At 39.1% G+C, this 18,622-nt stretch overlaps 2 protein-coding genes and 1 long non-coding RNA gene across 4 annotated transcripts; 1 reads left to right on the forward strand and 2 right to left on the reverse strand.

Moving 5' to 3' along the window:
• Positions 1-994: 994 nt before the first annotated feature.
• Positions 995-7,205, reverse strand: LOC144084652 (uncharacterized). Its single transcript, XR_013303864.1, has 3 exons — positions 7,043-7,205; positions 6,820-6,925; positions 995-1,130 (listed from the first exon to the last, which is right to left on the reverse strand). It is a non-coding gene; the product is annotated as an uncharacterized LOC144084652 (long non-coding RNA).
• Positions 1,423-9,638, forward strand: LOC144084650 (acetylcholine receptor subunit alpha-like). Its single transcript, XM_077613273.1, has 10 exons — positions 1,423-1,583; positions 5,684-5,826; positions 6,051-6,095; positions 6,240-6,349; positions 6,422-6,617; positions 6,691-6,928; positions 7,000-7,223; positions 7,725-7,839; positions 7,927-8,051; positions 8,127-9,638. The coding sequence occupies exons 1-10, from the start codon at positions 1,529-1,531 to the stop codon at positions 8,253-8,255; spliced, it is 1,380 nt and encodes a 459-aa protein (XP_077469399.1). The 5' UTR covers positions 1,423-1,528; the 3' UTR covers positions 8,256-9,638.
• On the reverse strand, positions 8,763-15,035 carry lnpk (lunapark, ER junction formation factor). Of its 2 annotated transcripts, none has more exons than XM_077613276.1 (15): positions 14,905-15,035; positions 14,358-14,414; positions 13,979-14,020; positions 13,787-13,837; positions 13,568-13,704; positions 13,433-13,491; positions 13,315-13,355; positions 12,983-13,066; positions 12,849-12,900; positions 12,556-12,666; positions 12,081-12,155; positions 11,915-12,020; positions 11,678-11,748; positions 11,311-11,475; positions 8,763-10,723 (listed from the first exon to the last, which is right to left on the reverse strand). In XM_077613276.1, exons 2-15 carry the CDS (start codon positions 14,382-14,384, stop codon positions 10,530-10,532), a joined length of 1,215 nt encoding a protein of 404 aa, XP_077469402.1. In that variant the 5' UTR covers positions 14,385-14,414; positions 14,905-15,035; the 3' UTR covers positions 8,763-10,529. The 2 variants fall into 2 exon arrangements, with proteins under 2 accessions (XP_077469402.1, XP_077469401.1); XM_077613275.1 differs by having other exon boundaries at positions 12,081-12,161.
• Positions 15,036-18,622: the final 3,587 nt, after the last annotated feature.

Genomic DNA, 18,622 nt, shown 5'->3' on the forward strand with positions numbered 1-18,622 from the left:
TCATTTGCTGGCCTCTCTCCCAGTCAAAATGGATTGGACGTCAGTCGCCATCAATGGCAAGCAGTATGTAGTCAAAATTGCGAACTGCTCGATATATATGTGATGTATTGTTTATGTATGTATGTTTTTTTTATTTGTATTGATTGTTTGTATCATTGTTGTGTGATTTAAGACAGGAAAATCCCTAGTGAAGGCACAGCTAGCACATTATGAAGTATACAGTACTTGAATTGTGGAGTTGTTGTATAGTGTGTTTTCAACAAAGTGTTCCACTGACATCTAGTGGCTTCAGTCAGACGGTCAAAACATTTTTTGAGTAGGTGGTGGTGAACATTAACACATTGGGATTATTTAAATATACCAAAATTATTGAAATCATACTGTTGTAGGGAAATCTATACATAAAAACTACTGTAATTTAAGGCTGTCGAATCATTTCAGGATAGACTGTTATAAGTTATAGGCTTTGCAAAGAGTGAAATCGTGTCAACATCTGAGCATACAGTTGAAGTACTTGTAAACCAATTCATCAGTTTTTGGGATAAGTGGGAAATATTCATTCATTGAATGTTTTTTCCAAACCCTTCACACTTATCTTGCATGAAAACAATCTAAGTATTCTGCCAGTACAAAAAAAGTATAAATAGCATAAGTCTTTTTTATAGTCAGCAGAAGTTTCCACTTCTTAAAATGCAATTATTCAGCTGGGGTCACTTAACTTCAGAATTACATAATTCATTTACTTTAAAATAGGGCCGGGTTTGGAAAACAAAATTCTTCCCCTGATCAAAAAATTCAAAAATGACTACATAAAAATGCAATGTGATTCAAAACCTAAGAAGAAAAAAAATGTGGTCCAAATTGCATCATTGTGTCTGTCTGTCACTCGAAATGAGCTGAACACTATTTTTACACAGCACATGTTGTAGAAAAGCAATGCAGTGAATCATTGGGGAAGTGCTCAGTTGTTCACTGTTCAATCTTAGTGCCACTGTGCAAGTGTGTGCGTGCATGTGTGCATGTGTACATGCCTTTCGTTCCTGCGGTGATGGCGCTCAGCTGTCCTCCCGTCTGCCCCCATGACTGCGCTGTTCGTCTCTCCATTTGGAGTTTGTCCAGCCACGGTAGTCCTGTGTGTGACAGGGGGGCGCATTAACCACAAAGCAAAATGAGTCACATTTACTATTAATGAGGAAACTGTCCAGAATGTTTCAAGTTCAAACCAGATTCAATCCAGTTTTGATCGAGAGTTCAATTTGTGTTGTTTTGAAACGGAGACCACACACACACATGCAAGCGCACACTCTCAGCTGTCTCCAAGTGTGCTGAGAGGTGTGGATGCTGTCCCGGTGGGTCGGCAGGGGGGCTTTAAAGGGGAGGAGGGGGGACTGGACTCGTGCTTTTCGAAACCAGAGCCTCTTTGCCGGCTTCTCGTGACTCGCCCTCAAAGCTAGCCTAGGGCTCCTGCTGCTGCTTCACTTGAAACGTCTCATCCTCACTCCATTTGCTGCTGACAACAAGTGGAGATATGAAGCTGCCCAGGTTCTACAAGGAGCTCTTTTGGATCCTCTGCACATTTGCAGGTGAGTCCGGGATCAATTGGAATCCAGTGAATTTGAATTGGACGTCCAATCTATTTGAACTGGGAGGGCTGACAGCCTTTTTAACGGTCAACCAAAATGCCCAAACCATTTTTCCTCATTGAAATGAATGAAAACACCATCAATCCGTTTTATTCCACTAAATGACATGGAAAATGTTTAAGTGCATATTAAAACGAAGAAGAAAATGGCACTTTGTTATATTGTATAACAGTGTAAAGCCACTATTAAGTAGTGTAAATGTCACGAAAAACAACTGTCTATGAATCGGAAAACTGCAATAATTTCAGTCATTTTCAAATCATTTTAAGAATGCATGGATCAAGGTTATTACTACTACCAAGAATGGTTAGAATCCTCCATTTTAATTTCTCAGCATGTGCTTCAGCAGGGTGGGGTTCAACCTGTTGTTTTCCACACAAGTGAGTTCCCCCTCCTCATCGCCCTTGATTCCGTAAAAGTGACAGGTCCGCATTGTCAGCATTCTCGCCCACATTCATATTTGAGTCATTTCATCAGGGCAGCTGGTGTCATTTATCACACGCTGATTTATAAACCGGGAAAAGGCAGACATTTACATTCACTTTGGACAAGGACGCCAGGGCTCCCACTGAAACAAACAAGGGCTCAAGTCTAAAAGTTCCATAAGAAAGTGGACAAACAAATCCCATGTAATCCCAAGGTGAATTTCATGACTAGCTTTAAAAATAAATATAAATGAATATATAAATATTTATTTATAAAGCTATTCATGAAATGTACCTTGGGATTACATGGGATTTGTTTGTCCACTTTCTTGTGTTTATATATATATATATATATATATATATATATATATATATATATATATATATATATATATATATATATATATATATATATATATATATATATATATATATATATATATATATATATATATATATATATATATATATATATTTAAATCAGTACCTCTTTGTAAACATTAGAACAAAAAATGAGATCATAAAACAGTTCTAACATGGAAATCATAGAAGATGGAGTTTGTGTTCAGGGGGGCGAGTAATTAGGTTTCACAGATAGTAATGGGTGTCAGTTAGGATCAGACGCAGCTAAAGATTTAACTGGGGAGAGTTTGAGTTGTGCTTAGAGGAGAGGTTTAGTTGTGGGTCATTAGGTTTTGTAGTAAATTGGGACGCAGTTCAGAGTTAGGGTTGTAGGTGGTATAACAAGTTGGAGTTGGGGTTCAAGCTAGACTTGGGATAACACATTGAATGCAATTAACGGCGATTGGCATCCAACTCATTTTAACTGGGAGGGCTTACAACACGTGTCAAAGTGGCGGCCCGGGGGCCAAATCTGGCCCGCTGCATCATTTTGTGTGGCCCGGGAAAGTAAATCATGAGTGCCGCCTTTCTGTTTTAGGATCAAATTAAAATGAAGAGTATAGATGTATATTAAATTTCCTGATTTTCCCCCTTTTAAATCAACAATTGTAATTTTTTAATCAATATTTTCTGTGTTTTTAGTTCAAAAATCATTTTGTAAAATCTAAAAATATATTAAAAAAGCTAAAATAAACATTGTTTTAGATCTATAAAAAAAAACTGAATCTTCAGGGCTTTTAATCCAGTTCTGTTAATCCATTTATTTAAAAAATCTAAATATTATATCTAAAATGGTCCGGCCCACATGAAATCGAGTTGACGTTAAGGCGGCCCGCGAACCAACCCGAGTCTGACATCCCTGGCTTACAATGATGGTTTGAAGCCATCTCAGATCAAAAGCATTGGAAGTCTATTGCAGTGAACGTTCATTGAAAATCTAAATTGTACTCTTGTACTCTTGTATTATTATGCACTTCCCAGGTATAAATCAACCTGGCAATAAAGTCGAGCCCTTGTTCCCGGGTGTAATTAATAACATCCCCATTTTTTCGATTCAGTGAGTGGAGCCGGGCCGCATGACAAATGAACACCATGCGTTTCCTGCCACCAACGAGCAGATAAAGACGCCGTAAAAGTTGCTAAATCACCGGACGGCCTTTTTGTTTTATCGTCAGTCGGGTTCATGCCGAACAATATTTACTAGCCGGCCGTTACTAGTGCGTACATCAAAAGGCCAGAACACAGCGAGTTGATAGTTCTCGGGTGACATCAATAACGCCTATGGTCCAATATTTCATCATAAACACATGCTAAACCATCCAAAAGCAAATTAATAATCTATTCAACTACTCTCAATTGCACGGATATTCTACCAGGCATGTCTGTTTGGGACCATAAAGGTTGTTTTATGCTTCAATAAAGTCGCACTGCTGTGTGATATTCTAAGCGGCCGCCGGATGGTATTGACGCAATAAAGATTTTTCAGCAGAAAAGACGTACAAAAAGATTTTGCAGAATAAGCTCAGGCAATCTTGAAAGCTTTTTCAAAGACACAATGGAATTATCCACGCAAGCAGGTCTTTTCTAGTCAGCTGAGGCGTCATTTGATGACAAAAGGTCGCGATGAGGCAATTTGATAACTTAGTAGCTGCCTTTTGAGTCTTCTCATAGACTTATACAAGTGGAAAAAGTGAAATCCCAGGAATACTTTTCAAAAGGTGACACTTTTAGAATGTTTTTACACAGAAAAAAACACTGCATTTTGCAATTTGATTGTCGAATAATGTGGCTTACAAACCACCAAGAAAATGGCAATAGAGCTCATCGGACGTAACAATTTGACAGCATCTCAACTACCAGGAAGCGGAGCTCAGTGTTAGGAAAAAGACGCCATGTGTCGTTTGACTCGGGCACCATCCGGAAACGTGAGTGGAACCAGTGCTTTGATTGACAGCTGCAAGTGCAAGCTGGATCCGCCCCCTTTTCTATTTTGGTGGATGGCCACATCAAAGGAAGTGGACGCCATGACAGACACAATAACAAGAAGCTCGGAAAGCATATATAAGATTTAAAAAAAAAAACGCTGCGTGTGTGAAGATATTAATATTTTATCTAGATGTGTATAAGTGCACAAATGTGTGTGTGTTTACATTTTCACGACAGAGGACATACACCGGCAGAAGATTCCAAAAATAACACACGCACAGGATATAAATCTGCTACCTAATAACATCGCGCTCTATGAGTTCTTGTCTTTTGAAACTTACAATTTACTGATTTTTAGCAATCCAACCAAATATCGCATGCAAGAGGAGACTCTTACGAGAGAAAAAGTCTATTACTTGCTTTTATCCATTCTTTTAAATTAACAGAAGAGAAAATAAACTAGTTTGGAAGCAAAAAGTGGAGACAAGAAGCTTTGTCAAAAAAACACATCTATCAAAAAGTACATATTTATGGTTTCTCCACACTTCAAACCATCCCAAAAAAGAGCTTTTGTGGGGAATATGTTTTCACTCATTCACTGCAAAACTTAAAATTACAAGCTGATTCCAAAAAGTTCTTTTAAAGGTACTGAAATTTTCTAGCATATGGAGAGCCCTCAATTCAACGGAAATTTGAATGAAACATTCCATAAAATTTCCACCCTTTCTAATTCCAATGATGCCCAACGTCTTCTCCAAATCTACTCGCACACAAAGAGGTCAACTTCTAAGCCTCGCCGCTTGGCCGAGGTCTTCACACTTCCCACGCAGCCTCTTAGCGGCCAGATTAAGTTCTCTTTCCCATGGCCGCGCCACCGAATGCCGGCTGCTTGTTGATCCCGACCCAAAGCGCCTGTACAGTCCTGCTCCTGCACTTTTGTCATCTGATAATCCGCCCACTCTTCCTCTATGCCAAACCGTGGGGATCTCATATTGCCAGTCAAAATCTGAGCGAGGGACAGGGACGTTTATTTCGTGGCTTCCCTATTCATGCCACTTCTGGTATTTAACGGTACTCGAATATTGGTCAGGTCGAGCTCAACGTGTGCCCGAAATAACATCTGTGATGACAGTTTAAGATCGAGATGGATGTCTTGAACTTTCCTGGACGCAACCACTTACTGCCCACTATGAGAAATGAGAATCTTTTTTGCATGTCTTTCTTAACTACAAAAACATTAAATATTTCATTCAGAGGCCAAATCACACATTGCCGTTTGTGGTGCAGGTCAGGCCTGGTGCTCAGAGGACGAGACACGTCTCGTGAATCATTTGTTCACCGGCTATAACAAGGTGGTACGTCCTGTCAATCACTTCAGCGAAGCGGTGGTGGTCACCGTGGGATTGCAACTCATCCAGCTCATCAGTGTGGTAAGTAGGAAGCTTCCAAACTTAAGCCTTGCTGGGACTTCAGAAATTGCATTGCATGGTGCAAATATTTCAAGTATCCTTTCTAGCTGTTGCCTAAATCTGAAAAATCTAATTAATCCCTTGTATTAGGATACAAGGATTACCAATCTGAAACTAAGATTTTCTGTGGGAGCACAATACAGATTTTCAGAATGAAGGATTTTTTTCTTTTGTACACCTTTCAGGATGAAGTCAATCAGATTGTGACCAGTAATGTTCGTCTCAGACAAGTAAGACAAGTTTTACTTCTCTTTTGACTCAATGCTAGTTAACATTTCAGACCCAATTCCTACTTTTTAATGGTCAAAATGACCAGGAAACATAGCCACCATGAACTAAAAAAAAATTCACTCCCCAACTGTTTTAAATTGCAGCAATGGACAGACGTGAACCTGAAGTGGAACCCTGACGAGTATAGTGGTATCAGGAAGATCCGAATCCCTTCCACAGATATTTGGAAGCCCGACTTAGTGCTTTACAACAAGTAAATATATTCTCGAGGAACAACTTCCGTCATGCTTTGCTTCACAAATCTCCTTTATGTCATCTTCCCTAGTGCCGATGGCGACTTTGCCATCATCCACGAAACCAAAGTGCTTCTGGAACACACCGGCTATATTACGTGGAACCCACCTGCCATCTTCAAGAGCTACTGCGAGATTATAGTCTTGCATTTCCCCTTCGACTTGCAGAACTGCAGCATGAAGCTCGGCACGTGGACGTACGACGGCCTACTGGTCGTCATCAACCAGGTCAGTTGATACGACCGAGTTGGTGCCTGAAAAATCCTCATCCTACTTCCCTATCATTTTTGCACGCTTGTAGGACAGCGACCGTCCTGACCTGAGCAACTTCATGGAGTCCGGAGAGTGGGTTCTAAAGGACTACAGAAGCTGGAAACACTGGGTCTACTACACATGCTGCCCCGAGACACCCTACCTAGACATCACTTACCACTTTCTGATGCTTCGACTCCCCCTCTACTTTATCGTCAACGTCATCATCCCGTGCATGCTCTTCTCCTTCCTGACAGGCCTAGTCTTTTACCTGCCTACAGACTCTGGTATGGGATTAAAAAATAAAATTAAAAGGGATCACTGAGTGGGATAAAAATGTGCATTTGTGTCTCCACAGGTGAAAAAATGACCTTGTCCATCTCAGTCTTGCTGTCTCTCACCGTGTTTTTGCTGGTCATCGTGGAGCTTATTCCATCCACATCGAGCGCCGTGCCGCTCATTGGGAAGTACATGCTGTTCACTATGGTCTTCGTCATCGCCTCCATCATCATCACCGTCATTGTCATCAATACGCATCACCGCTCCCCCAGCACGCACACCATGCCCGCCTGGATTAGAAAGGTACGTAAGAAGAATCGGTTAGGGCAGGGGTGTCACTCGGGTTGGTTCGCGGGCCGCGTTAACGTCAACTCGATTTCATGTGGGCCGGACCATTTTAGATATAATATTTAGATATTTTTTTTATAAATGGATTAAAAGAACTGGATTAAAAGCCCTGAATATTCAGTTTTTTTATAGTTTTTTCTAATAGATTTTTTTATATATTTTTAGATTTTTAAAAATGATTTTTGAACTAAAAACACAGGAAAAAAAATGATTAATAAATTACAATTATTGATTTAAAAGCGGGAAAATCAGGAAATTTAATATACATCTATACTCTTCATTTTAATTTGATCCTAAAACAGAAAGTCGGCACTTATGATTTACTTTTCCGGGCCACACAAAATGATGTGGCGGGCCAGATTTGGCCCCCAGGCCGCCACTTTGACACATGTGGGTTAGGGTTTCCAAGAAGTTGAAGCTTGTATCGGCTAAACTCGGACACGTGTGTCTCTTCAGGTTTTCATCGAAAAAATCCCCAACATGATGTTCTTCTCCACCATGAAACGCCCCAGTCAGGAAATCCGGCAAAAGAGATTGTTTCCCACCGACATGGACATCTCTGACATCTCAGGTTCTGACACAAACGGGATTTTTTTTTAAATGAGAAAACGCAAATATGTTATGAGTAGAAAATTGATGTGACGCTCATGTTGACCAGGCAACCCGACACCCACCAGCGTCCCCTACCAGTCCCCCATCATTAAGAACCCAGACGTCCGCAGTGCCATTGAAGGCGTCAAATTCATCGCAGAAACAATGAGATCGGACGAAGAATCCAACAATGTAAGAAAAAAAGGAACCCTTCCAAAGCCTTATCCTTGCAATGTGGATTAAGATTAACATTTTCTTCCGTTTCAGGCGGCAGAGGAGTGGAAGTTTGTAGCCATGGTTCTGGATCACATCTTACTGTGTGTCTTCATGGCTGTGTGCATCATCGGCACATTGGCCGTGTTCGCCGGTCGACTCATTGAACTCAACACACTGTGAATGAGCGAGCACATAAAGGGAGATCTTCCGTTCAAAGTAGACGATTTGGAAAAATGCCAATTGGGAGGTTGAAAGATGAAGGTGCTGAAGTAGTGGAGTCCCAAATCTTACATGATAGAAAGAGAATTCTGTTGCAGGGCTAACTAAAAAGCAAGGGAGGTACACATTGGGGACCTCAGCTCTAAATGTTAACGGCTAATGACGCGTCTTGCGATCTACATTGGTCATACTTGAAGCAGTCTTTTAATTTAATGATTCTGGTTCATTTTATTCTTGTCAGAGCAATTACACAAATGAGCAATAAGAGATTTGGGGTGGATATCATTTTTGTTCACATTGTTCTGGCTTGAACTTCCTTTTGTTTTGGTCATTGATATTCATGATGAATTTCATGTATGTAAATATTTCTTATATATGATGATTTGGTTGAATTTGTCTAATCCCAAACTGTGTGGTTAAAATATTTCCAAGCACAATGCAGGCAGAAAACAAACTTAAAAACTAGACTTCCACTTCTGCTCCGCTGCAGCTTTTATTTACAGGAGATCACACATTGTAGTACAGTGAAAATCTCATGTCTCAATGTTATCCTACAGACACGAAGAACAACTTTTTGTTGCGTGTGGAAGAGTGGAAAAATCACAGGGCATTTTTCATTGGGCACAGAGATTGTGCACATAAGCCACTTTAAGATATACATTTCTTTTTTTATCTAGAGCAGTGATTCATAAGCCTTTTAAAGCATGTACAACCTTAAAGAAACTATAGTCGATATTTAAGCCGCTGTAACAAAGCAGAATATACTAGAAACATATTGTCCTATAACATTGTACTAAACTGAACTAAATTGTGAAATTTTATTTGTGCTTCAAGGGAATGTTTTAGATGGCCATCATGCAGGATAATATCAATTTCTGTGACTCACCAAATGAAAATGACATCTTTGCAGCCTGGTGTGTCCAATCAGTATCAAGAAATGTACATATTTTAAAAAATAAGAGTTATGTTTTTCCTCTTGTTAAATTTGCAGGAAAAATGAAGTCTTATACGACACAAAAAAGTGTCTTCTGCCAAAAACTAAATGTGAAATGATTGGAAATATTTGTGACTATGTGATTTTGTATGTCTTGTGCCATTTATCTGGCAAAGTGGGAAAAGTTGGTGTTTTAATAATGACCGAGGAACACTCGAATGAAGGAATTATGGCTGCTTTGTTGTTGAATGTTTCCAGCAACGTAATTGATTGTGCAGCCATCATTGATTCGATTTTGTTCAGTTTGCAAATGAAGTTCATATTGAGCTCGCATAATTATTCTTTTTTTATATATATATTTTCAGTTGTGTGTATCTGGAGTTGCAAATAAACTTGTACTGTATTTCATTAATAAATTTTACTAATGGTTCTACTGAGAACATATGATAGCTGAAAGTTTTATTTTAGCAGCCACAGCGTCTTAAAAACAATCATTGTCATACATATAGTCTAAAGTAAACACTAAACTGGACTCTAACAATCTAAATAATAATTCCTTATTGAATATCTAAAAAAAAAGTGGGGTAAATTTTCTCAAAGTTTTTCCAATTGAATTTTTAACTTTAAATGAAAGTGGTTTTGACACAGTTGAGCGCGTAAATAAGGAAAAAGGAACCCGTTTTAAAAGCAAATACCTCATCTTTTGCCATTTTCAAAGAGTGCAGCAAACAATTTGCATTTGACGGCAAAATAAACACGAAGTCAGTGCAAATATTTGACATTTGGCAAACATTTTTTTAAAGGTAAGGTACAATTGTAATCAATGCTTTGTCACTAAATAACACAATAGTAAACACCAGTAGTAAACAAGCTAGCTGACAAAAACGTCAGCTATTTTGAGGGCAAAACAACAGAAAAAAGACGATGACAAATACTTAAAATTTATGCTAGAAGACCAAAGATCGAAATTATACCCTAAGATAAGTGATTTCACCGTTGAGGGGAGTTTTAATGTTTAAACCAAGGAAAGGCAAAGTTTTGTGCTTAAGGACCACAAAATGGATTTCCCAATTTTGCCAATAATGATAATAAATATTACAGTACCCTTGGTTTGAATGTGGAGTCTTAACTTATGAAAATACAACTTAACCATAAAAGCTTGCCTTGAAAAAGCAGGTCATGCATGAAAGACTTTAAATATTAGAAATAAATACTGTATGAGCACAAATAATCCTGTCGGTGATTGTAAGATTTGACTGTATGTGATGGCGAGTGCAAACACCTTTTTTTCCCCCAAACGGCTACGAGAGCTGAGGCGGAGGAGTGGAGGAGCCTTTGTCTTTCTCTTTTTCATCATCCTCTTCCTCTACTGCCTCTTCCTGGACCAGCTCTTCTAGCTCTCCCTCCTCCTCTTCTTCAGTTTTCTCTTTGGCATGGTTCTCTGCATCTCCAGTTACAGCACGAGCTCGGACGAATTCGTCCGTTTCTCGTTCGTCTGAGAACATCCAGAGAGTTCGGTGAGCACAGAGGAAGTACAGGGGTGATGATGAGGATGAGGCATGCCAGATTTGGGGAAAAAGTCATTGTTGACAAGATTAAAATGAACATGATTTTCTGTGAGACAGTTGGAAAAAGCATTGGTGGATTCAAATTAGACTCTGATTCTGATCTGAATTCAAACAGCAACACATTACAAGAATTTGTCAGATGTAATTATCCACTTCTAAATTCAAATCTGATTGTGTTAATGGGGCCATTAGTGCATAAGTCTAACAGATCACAAATCAAATTGAAGTGAAGGCAAATAAGAGGGAGCAGAAAGGACAAGGGAGCTAAGTAGGAGCAACCTGGACTCTGCAGGGCTCGACTTTGAGGGTTCTGCCGGATGGGGAAACTGTGGACCAAACTCCAAGGTGCCTTAGCTAGAGGCAAGATCACAGTGTTATAATTTGACGCTCGCTATCTGTGGGTCTTGTTATAGAAGCATGCGTGATAGGAAGCAATTGGAGGTTGATGATGAAGGGAGGAGAATATTTATTTTAAAAAATACAGATAAGAAATAAGAATGTAGTGGCTATTTACCTCCAGAGGGCGGGGCACTCTCCTCTGTGTCGGTGACGGAGCATTTTTCACGGGCCGGCGACTCGGCGCGCAGCCTTTTCTCGTAGCTGAACTCCGGCAACCTGGGAGCCTGCGGACGCGTTTTGCGGGCTGGATTCAGGAAATAGCAATACGCGCAGCGGAAGGCTGGAGGGACAAAAGATCAAAACACCAAAAAGAGCAAATTGGTTGAGAGGCACATTTACTCTGCTTAACAGCTACAGACGTCCAATCCATTTGGACTGAGAGCAGCTGCCACCGAACGACCGCTGTCGGCTATCACAGACAATGGCGGCCAGTGAGGCAATAATCACCAAGTACCATGTAAACGTGTGCTTTTTTTCCTTACCCAGGTATTGAAACTCTTCCTTGAGGGCCATGCCGTTGTGGGAAAAGCACTGCTGACATATTAGGGCGTATCTGAAGGAGCAAAGATTAAAAAGAGATTCAGGAAAACTGACTAAAAAGCACCCCCATGTGGAGATTCTGCTGACTGCTAGTGTAGATTTAAAGGTGGAACTTGATTATTCTCAATTCTCTATTGGGATCTTCCTCACTGTTCGCTAAAAGTGTCATCGGTTAATACCTGTTCTGTGGTCCGTCTCCCACCAGGTATTCGACCACTCGGTCCAAAGCACCCCTCTCTCTAGGCAGAATGGGTCTCGCCATCGGAGGACCAGGAGGATGTAGACCTGGACATCATCACATGCGTTCCAACTTCATTCTTGACTTTCAATGTCATTTCATCTTACCTACGCCTGGTATAGGGCTGCTAAAGGTCCTGGCTACTGCCCCTTGGTAGACAGCGGCTCTCTCGGGTGGTCCACCTGGAGCTTAGAGGATACAAAAAATACATAAAGTAATCCCTCGATTATCATAGTTCATGTAGACCAGACATGGATAAACGAAAAAAACGCGATGTAGGGTCACCCCTATTTTTTATTTTTTTACTTCAGTGCTGACTGAGTTCTAGTAGCAAGCGGAGGACAAGGGAGTGGTTTCCCCTTGTGACATTCAGCGTGGATTTTCACATTTTCATGAACTTCCCAAAAAATATTTAATAAAATAAAAAAACAGAAAAAAATCTGCAATGTAGCAAAACCGCAAAAGTTGAAGCCGCGATATTCGAGGGATTACTGTACAGTGTAACTAAATATATTCAGTACTTTTTCATCTTTTGTTAGGTGACCCCCTTACAAGAATATCCAATTGATTCTGTTCACTCACCTATGGGGGTACCCCTGGGGTCCGGGCTGGGTCGGCCATCAGGCGGACTAGTCATCGTCATGGCGCCAGGGGTTCCTGGTGGTCTCATGGGCACGCCGCGTTGCCGAACCTCTGAGAATAATATGTGATGTAGTTTCATAAAAAAATATATACAAATATATGTTATCAATATTATTGAATGTGGAAAAATAAGATGCTAGATTTCTCATGGAAAGTAGTAGGTAAAACAAAGAAAAGGGGAAAGAAATGACATTTGCTTGTATATTTGTGTAAAATACTTGAGTGGAAGCTACCTTGTCCAGGTCTGGGAGTGACCGGAGGTCGTACTGGGGTTGACTCCAGCTCCTATACATGAGAAATAAATTCAAGAAAAATAAGATTCAGCATTCAAATGTAATTCAAATAGGTTTTGGGGAAGGGCACCCACGGCCTTCTTCTTTGCTTCTGGGTCGAAACGTTCCAGGATGATTTTGGCATTTTTGTAAGTTTCCGTCTCCATCACATCTTCTAGCTGGAAAAAATGCAAGAAAACAGGAAACTTCAATTTCACACAGGAATGAAATTGGCCAAAGGTTTAATTAAGGTTAAAATTCCTTCAACAATCCATAAAATAAAAAATCAGTTAAAATTCTAGATTACAGTCAATTTTAAAAAAAATCTAAAATTGACAATAAAAATGAAACTAACATTTTTTTAAATTTTATTTTTAAGGCCATGATCTTTTTTTTCTGCCAGCCCTAGTAACAGACACAAACTTACTATCTTTTTTTTGGAAACCTTTAATTCTTCCAGGAGGTCACCTGAAAAACAATAATATAAAAAAAAATGTCTTGGACACGAGGTATTCTGGAAAAGTCACTTTGTAAGATTTACTTACTGTTCCTCTCAGTACGTTTGGAGAAAATAAGAATCAGCAACTTCCGGATAAACCACACCCTGGCAGCGAGTCAAATGTTTATTACAAATGATAAAGGTTGAACGACATTTCATGATTGTTTTTCCGTTTACTCACAGCGCAGGGTAGGCAAAGAAAGGTAGAGCCATGGCTAATCTGTCAAACCACTGGTCAGGCAGGTAGAGGCAGTAGACCAGCAGGCATGTTAACAGGTAGAAGACTGATGAATAGATTAGCAGCCGGCCCACCCATAACTGCACACAGAAGCACATTAATGAGGTCAGAGAAACCAAAAGCACTTGAATAGTTTTGTCTTTAAGGGTAGTTTTTTTCTACCTTTTGTAGTCGCTGGTTTTTGGCTCGGAATTCTTCAAGATCCTTTATATCCTACAAGAAAAGGCGATTAATAATCTTTTTGACTAGATTAAACTTTATTGACATGTTCAAGACCAATCCAGTTTAAATGGATTGTACATCTATCAGCATCAATGACAGTGAATGAGATAATTGATTTTTGATGACAAGTACCTTGTCCAAGCTCTCCAGCTGCTCCACTGTGGTTGGTTTTGTCTGCATGAAATAATACAAAAATACATCAGAGAACACTGTGATTTATTATAGGTTTGTTCCTTGTAATAATTACAACTTCAGTTAGTTGTAAAGTCAAGTTTTTTCATGTAAAAATTAAAATGTATTCTTGAGAACACGTACAAAGTATGTATTTTCCATTCTAATATAACCAAGGAATAAATGCTCAATCTTATTTTTGATTGAAATCTAGATTTACAACACATTTGCATTTTAACGTTAGTCATTTTAGCTTTAGTTGGAGAGCCAACTATTGACAACTAGTATCTGGTGTAAAGCTTTAAGATACATTGGATCTTTATTTAAAATATTTACTCACCTTCCATCGTGAGATTATGGTCCCCATGATGCCTCCTCTTTGATTTTTGTGGGCTCACTGTGGTACAGGAAAAAGTACTGTTAGAACTAGTGGCAATAAATGTATTGTGTAATCAGCATTCAGCAGAATCATGCATACTTCTTATGTATTTAAAACAAGCCCCAATTTGCCCCTGACGTCACTGAAAAAAAGATTAATACAATGAGCTGTTTTGTTGTGAGTTTAAAATGAGTTAATCTCAGAATCCATGTACAAAACTATGAATGTGTTAAGCAATATGGATTGTTCAGTTGTGTCAAATTCGTCGATCCACAAACATCTCCAGGTTTTCACTCTATACTCTTGTATTCCAATGACACAGATGACCTTAGTTGGCCTCTGGCTAAACCCCAGGGTTGTTTGATTCATATAAAAACACCCGGATTACCATGCGCACACTTCGAATCAAAACTCTTGTTTGCTCATTTTAGCATTTTAGCTTCCACAACAACAGTCATGCAGGCAAGAAGGGCTGTGATTTGAAACAGCTATAAATGTATTTACTCACATTGGTCAGCGCTGCAATTAGTGGTGCATTTCGTAGATCACGATAAAAAGCAAAAAGTACACTTTGTGAGCTTCTGTTTGGCGTGGCAAGTGGGTTTGTCGGCGCGTAACGATGACGATTCGGCAAATAGGAGGGGGTAAAGCGAACTAACCCAGACTCCTTTGTGTTGTAGTTCTATTCCTTCCTAAACAGGTTTTCTAACGACATGCGTCGTTTATGTTGACATTAATTCTATATATGTACATTAGCAATCACACATATCGATTGTAAATATGAAGATCGTTCCAATAGTTTTGTTTTTACGTGACTGAACAGTTTGACAAGGAAGCGTCGCGGAGTGATGACCTAAAGAAAATGACGGACAAGTCAATCCACCCAGTGACGCTATACATGTAGAGATTGCTAGATGTGCAATGCTTACTACAAACTAAAGAGAATTGTCTTTATTATTTAGCGACCATTTTGTGTCGGTGCCATTCGATAAAAGTAACATTGTAGACAACTGAATGTTTGGATAGAAATAGTTATGAATTGCTCAATTCTATGGTGTTATGTCTATCCAGGATCCTTTGTGTTTTTTGTTAAATATTTCAAAAACAAAAGCGCTTTCTCAAACGCAATCGTTTTCATTTTCGTCAAACGTAAAGCATAACGTGGAGTCATAACGTAAACCCTTTCATCGCTAGCCGGCGCTATTCGACTATTTCATTCGCTATAGAATAAGGAACATCCTCATCATCTGAATTCAAGATTCATCATAACTTCATGACCGCAGGCGATTCCATACAGCACGTCCATGAGCGTATTTCACCCACTAATGGGGGCGTGGTAACACATTTCATTGTCTTGGGATATTAAAATTCATAGCAGAACCACCATCTTCCATAAAGCCGATATAATGGTGCGTCCTCCCGGGTGTTTTTGGTGTTAAAGTGACACCGCTTTGCTAGCAAATCATCCCCAAAAGACACTAATTGATGCCACGCACGCACGCACACGCACGCGCACGCACGCACGCACGCACGCACGCACGCACGCTACTTGCACGGCGTGGCGTGGCGTTTGTACAATATGTGGAATCTGATCATGAGTGAAAGCGCGCATGCATGACGATACGCGTGGCCTTCAGCTCTTTAACGACGACGACACGCTCAAGAGTTATGGACGTCATAAAAAAAGAAAAGCCTCAAACACTCACAATCGGCTGTGTTGCATCAAATTCACCTAAGCCAAACGACGACTTGTTTTAATTCCCCTAACACACGGGCACACACCCACGCTCTGCAGCAGACCTCAGTCCGGATGCAAATCAGCATATATTTGCACATAACTATTACCCATGTAAAAATATGCGTGCGGATCCTCATTATTTCAGGAAAGACATTAAGGTGCACGCCTCCCTAGCTCCCCTTTATGGTCCTTGTAGTCGCTGAATTAAGAGCAGCTCGCCGTGAAGACATATTTTACACCCGGCAACATCCACGGACACTTTGGCTCTCATTTGCATGCATGAAAGAGTCTGCGTGATGAAAAAAACATGCAGAGATATCAAGAAATGTAATGAGGAATAGATTAGACATAGATATGTACAGCAATCCGGGTCTGGAAAAAACATGTATACACACAACCGTAATTCGCCCCCTATGCATCCTTTATATTTTTTTACATTATATATCACATTATTAATTCAGGGATGATCGCAGTGATGCCTGTAGGCACCAGACAACCTCCAATTAAGGACTACACAACCCCGTAGGCCTTTTCTGATCACCAGTAAATGGGATTTTGGGAATGGTGTAAAAATTATCATTTAAAATGGGAAAGGATACAGTTGTGTTCAAAATAGTTTAATCCCCACACCTTAAATCAGATCAAATTGAGACTTGTAAGATTGAACATATGAACATATTTCACTTAAATCATGTTGTATCTGTTAAAAAAAATAGCTCCCTGGTTCGATTCATCGTATAATTTACCAAACATAACAAATCTATCATGCATTTGAATGTTTCGCCCAAAATATGACCGCATGATGGACAATTTGTGCCCAAGCTGCATCAGGAAAAGGCTTAACTTTTAATTATATTCCATAGGTTATCAACAGCAACTGACATAATAAAATAAGTCACACAAATACAAGGTCTCTCCTATTTTGTATTATTTTAATGTTATGAAATATTCACAAATTTCTATTGTTTAGTGGATCATTTGAAAAATATTCATGAAAACACTTTGCTATTTCATATTTAAGTCTTCTTGCTGGATATTTTCAAAACGAACACTATAATCGCTTATTTAAAAAAATCCAATTACTTTTTGAATTATTTAATGAATGACATGAGGTTTTGAATTCTCTTTTTACATTGAAAAAGTTTTCACCCTCATAATATAAAACGACTTCAATTTATCTCACACTTGGCCAGAAATTGTGATAAACTGTGAGTCCATCTTTAACGAGACGATATAAATGCGAATTAATTGAAAACGGAATGAATACTGCTATGTGGTTGCTTCTGAAGGCTTATAAATGTTGATGGTTACTTAAAATTACCACCAATAAAAAAATACACTTCAAACGGGGAATTCCTACAGCCATGCAAATAACTCCAACAATTGGCGTCCAACAATCTTTTAATTAAAAGGCGATGTGTGAGAGCATGTTTGTGCATTTGCAATTGTGCGTGTGTTTGAGTGTGCATGCTCGTGCGCGTGCGTGTGGTTCGAGGAGACCTTTTACAGTCCACCATTTGCTTGCATGTATGCCTTGTAAAGTGTCTGCTGCACACTTTGGTTCAAAGTCACTTTAGTGCAGAGGGTAGAGATTGGGGGCAGTTGGTGGGGGGCAGTTGGTGAAGGGCGGGCTGGTGGGGGCCTCGTTTATTGGACTTGGCTGTCTGAGGGTGTCAAAATAAAGACCTGATACAAAGAGAGGTGATACAAATAAAATAAACAATGTTTAAAATGCAATAATTTCAATATAGGTGTTCTATTTTTGTTCTTTGAGCATATTTTTTGTTAGGCATTAGAGCTTTTTATGCTTGATTTTTCCACAATTCAATACTCCAAAACACAATATTTTGGAATTTTGTCATGCTGCCTGTAATGGAATAAAATGTCATCATATTACTCAACAAATATTTGAGAAGTGATCATTCTGGTGCAATTTCGTTTTTTTTCCAGGGTTGTATTTCATGGGCTAACTATGAGGAGAAAAAAACAACTCATAATGAATATTCACCATGGATGAATAATATAATATATTGTATTTATATTTATATTTATTCATCTCGAAAGGTTTTACAGGCCAAACAAGCAAAGTTAATCCTATTTAGTAAACAAAATTGTATGAGCTATGAAATATTGTTTTATGTGTGCAGTGTTATAAGAGCAATTTTATAGCAATGGAATTGTGTTGATAATGTTCTTTATATGTTGGGTGGCATTACATAAAGTCATTTTATATATTATCTATTTTTAGATTATTTTCTGTGATATCTTCCTGAATAGAAAACTATTATTCTGTTTTTATAATCATTTTTGTTTCGTTCCCTTTGTTGTTCATATTTTTCTGTGAAGGCCAAGCAAAAGATGAGTGATCTAACAGTCAAACCCAGGTAAGCTTTCGCATCGATTTGGGCCCAAGTTGCGCTGCAGGGAAGCTTGAAAGAATGCACGCAAACATGCAACATCATTAATCGCTGGTTTTCGACATATAATA

The sequence above is a fragment of the Stigmatopora argus genome, chromosome 11, assembly GCF_051989625.1.
Source record: "Stigmatopora argus isolate UIUO_Sarg chromosome 11, RoL_Sarg_1.0, whole genome shotgun sequence".
Taxonomy (NCBI): domain Eukaryota; kingdom Metazoa; phylum Chordata; class Actinopteri; order Syngnathiformes; family Syngnathidae; genus Stigmatopora; species Stigmatopora argus.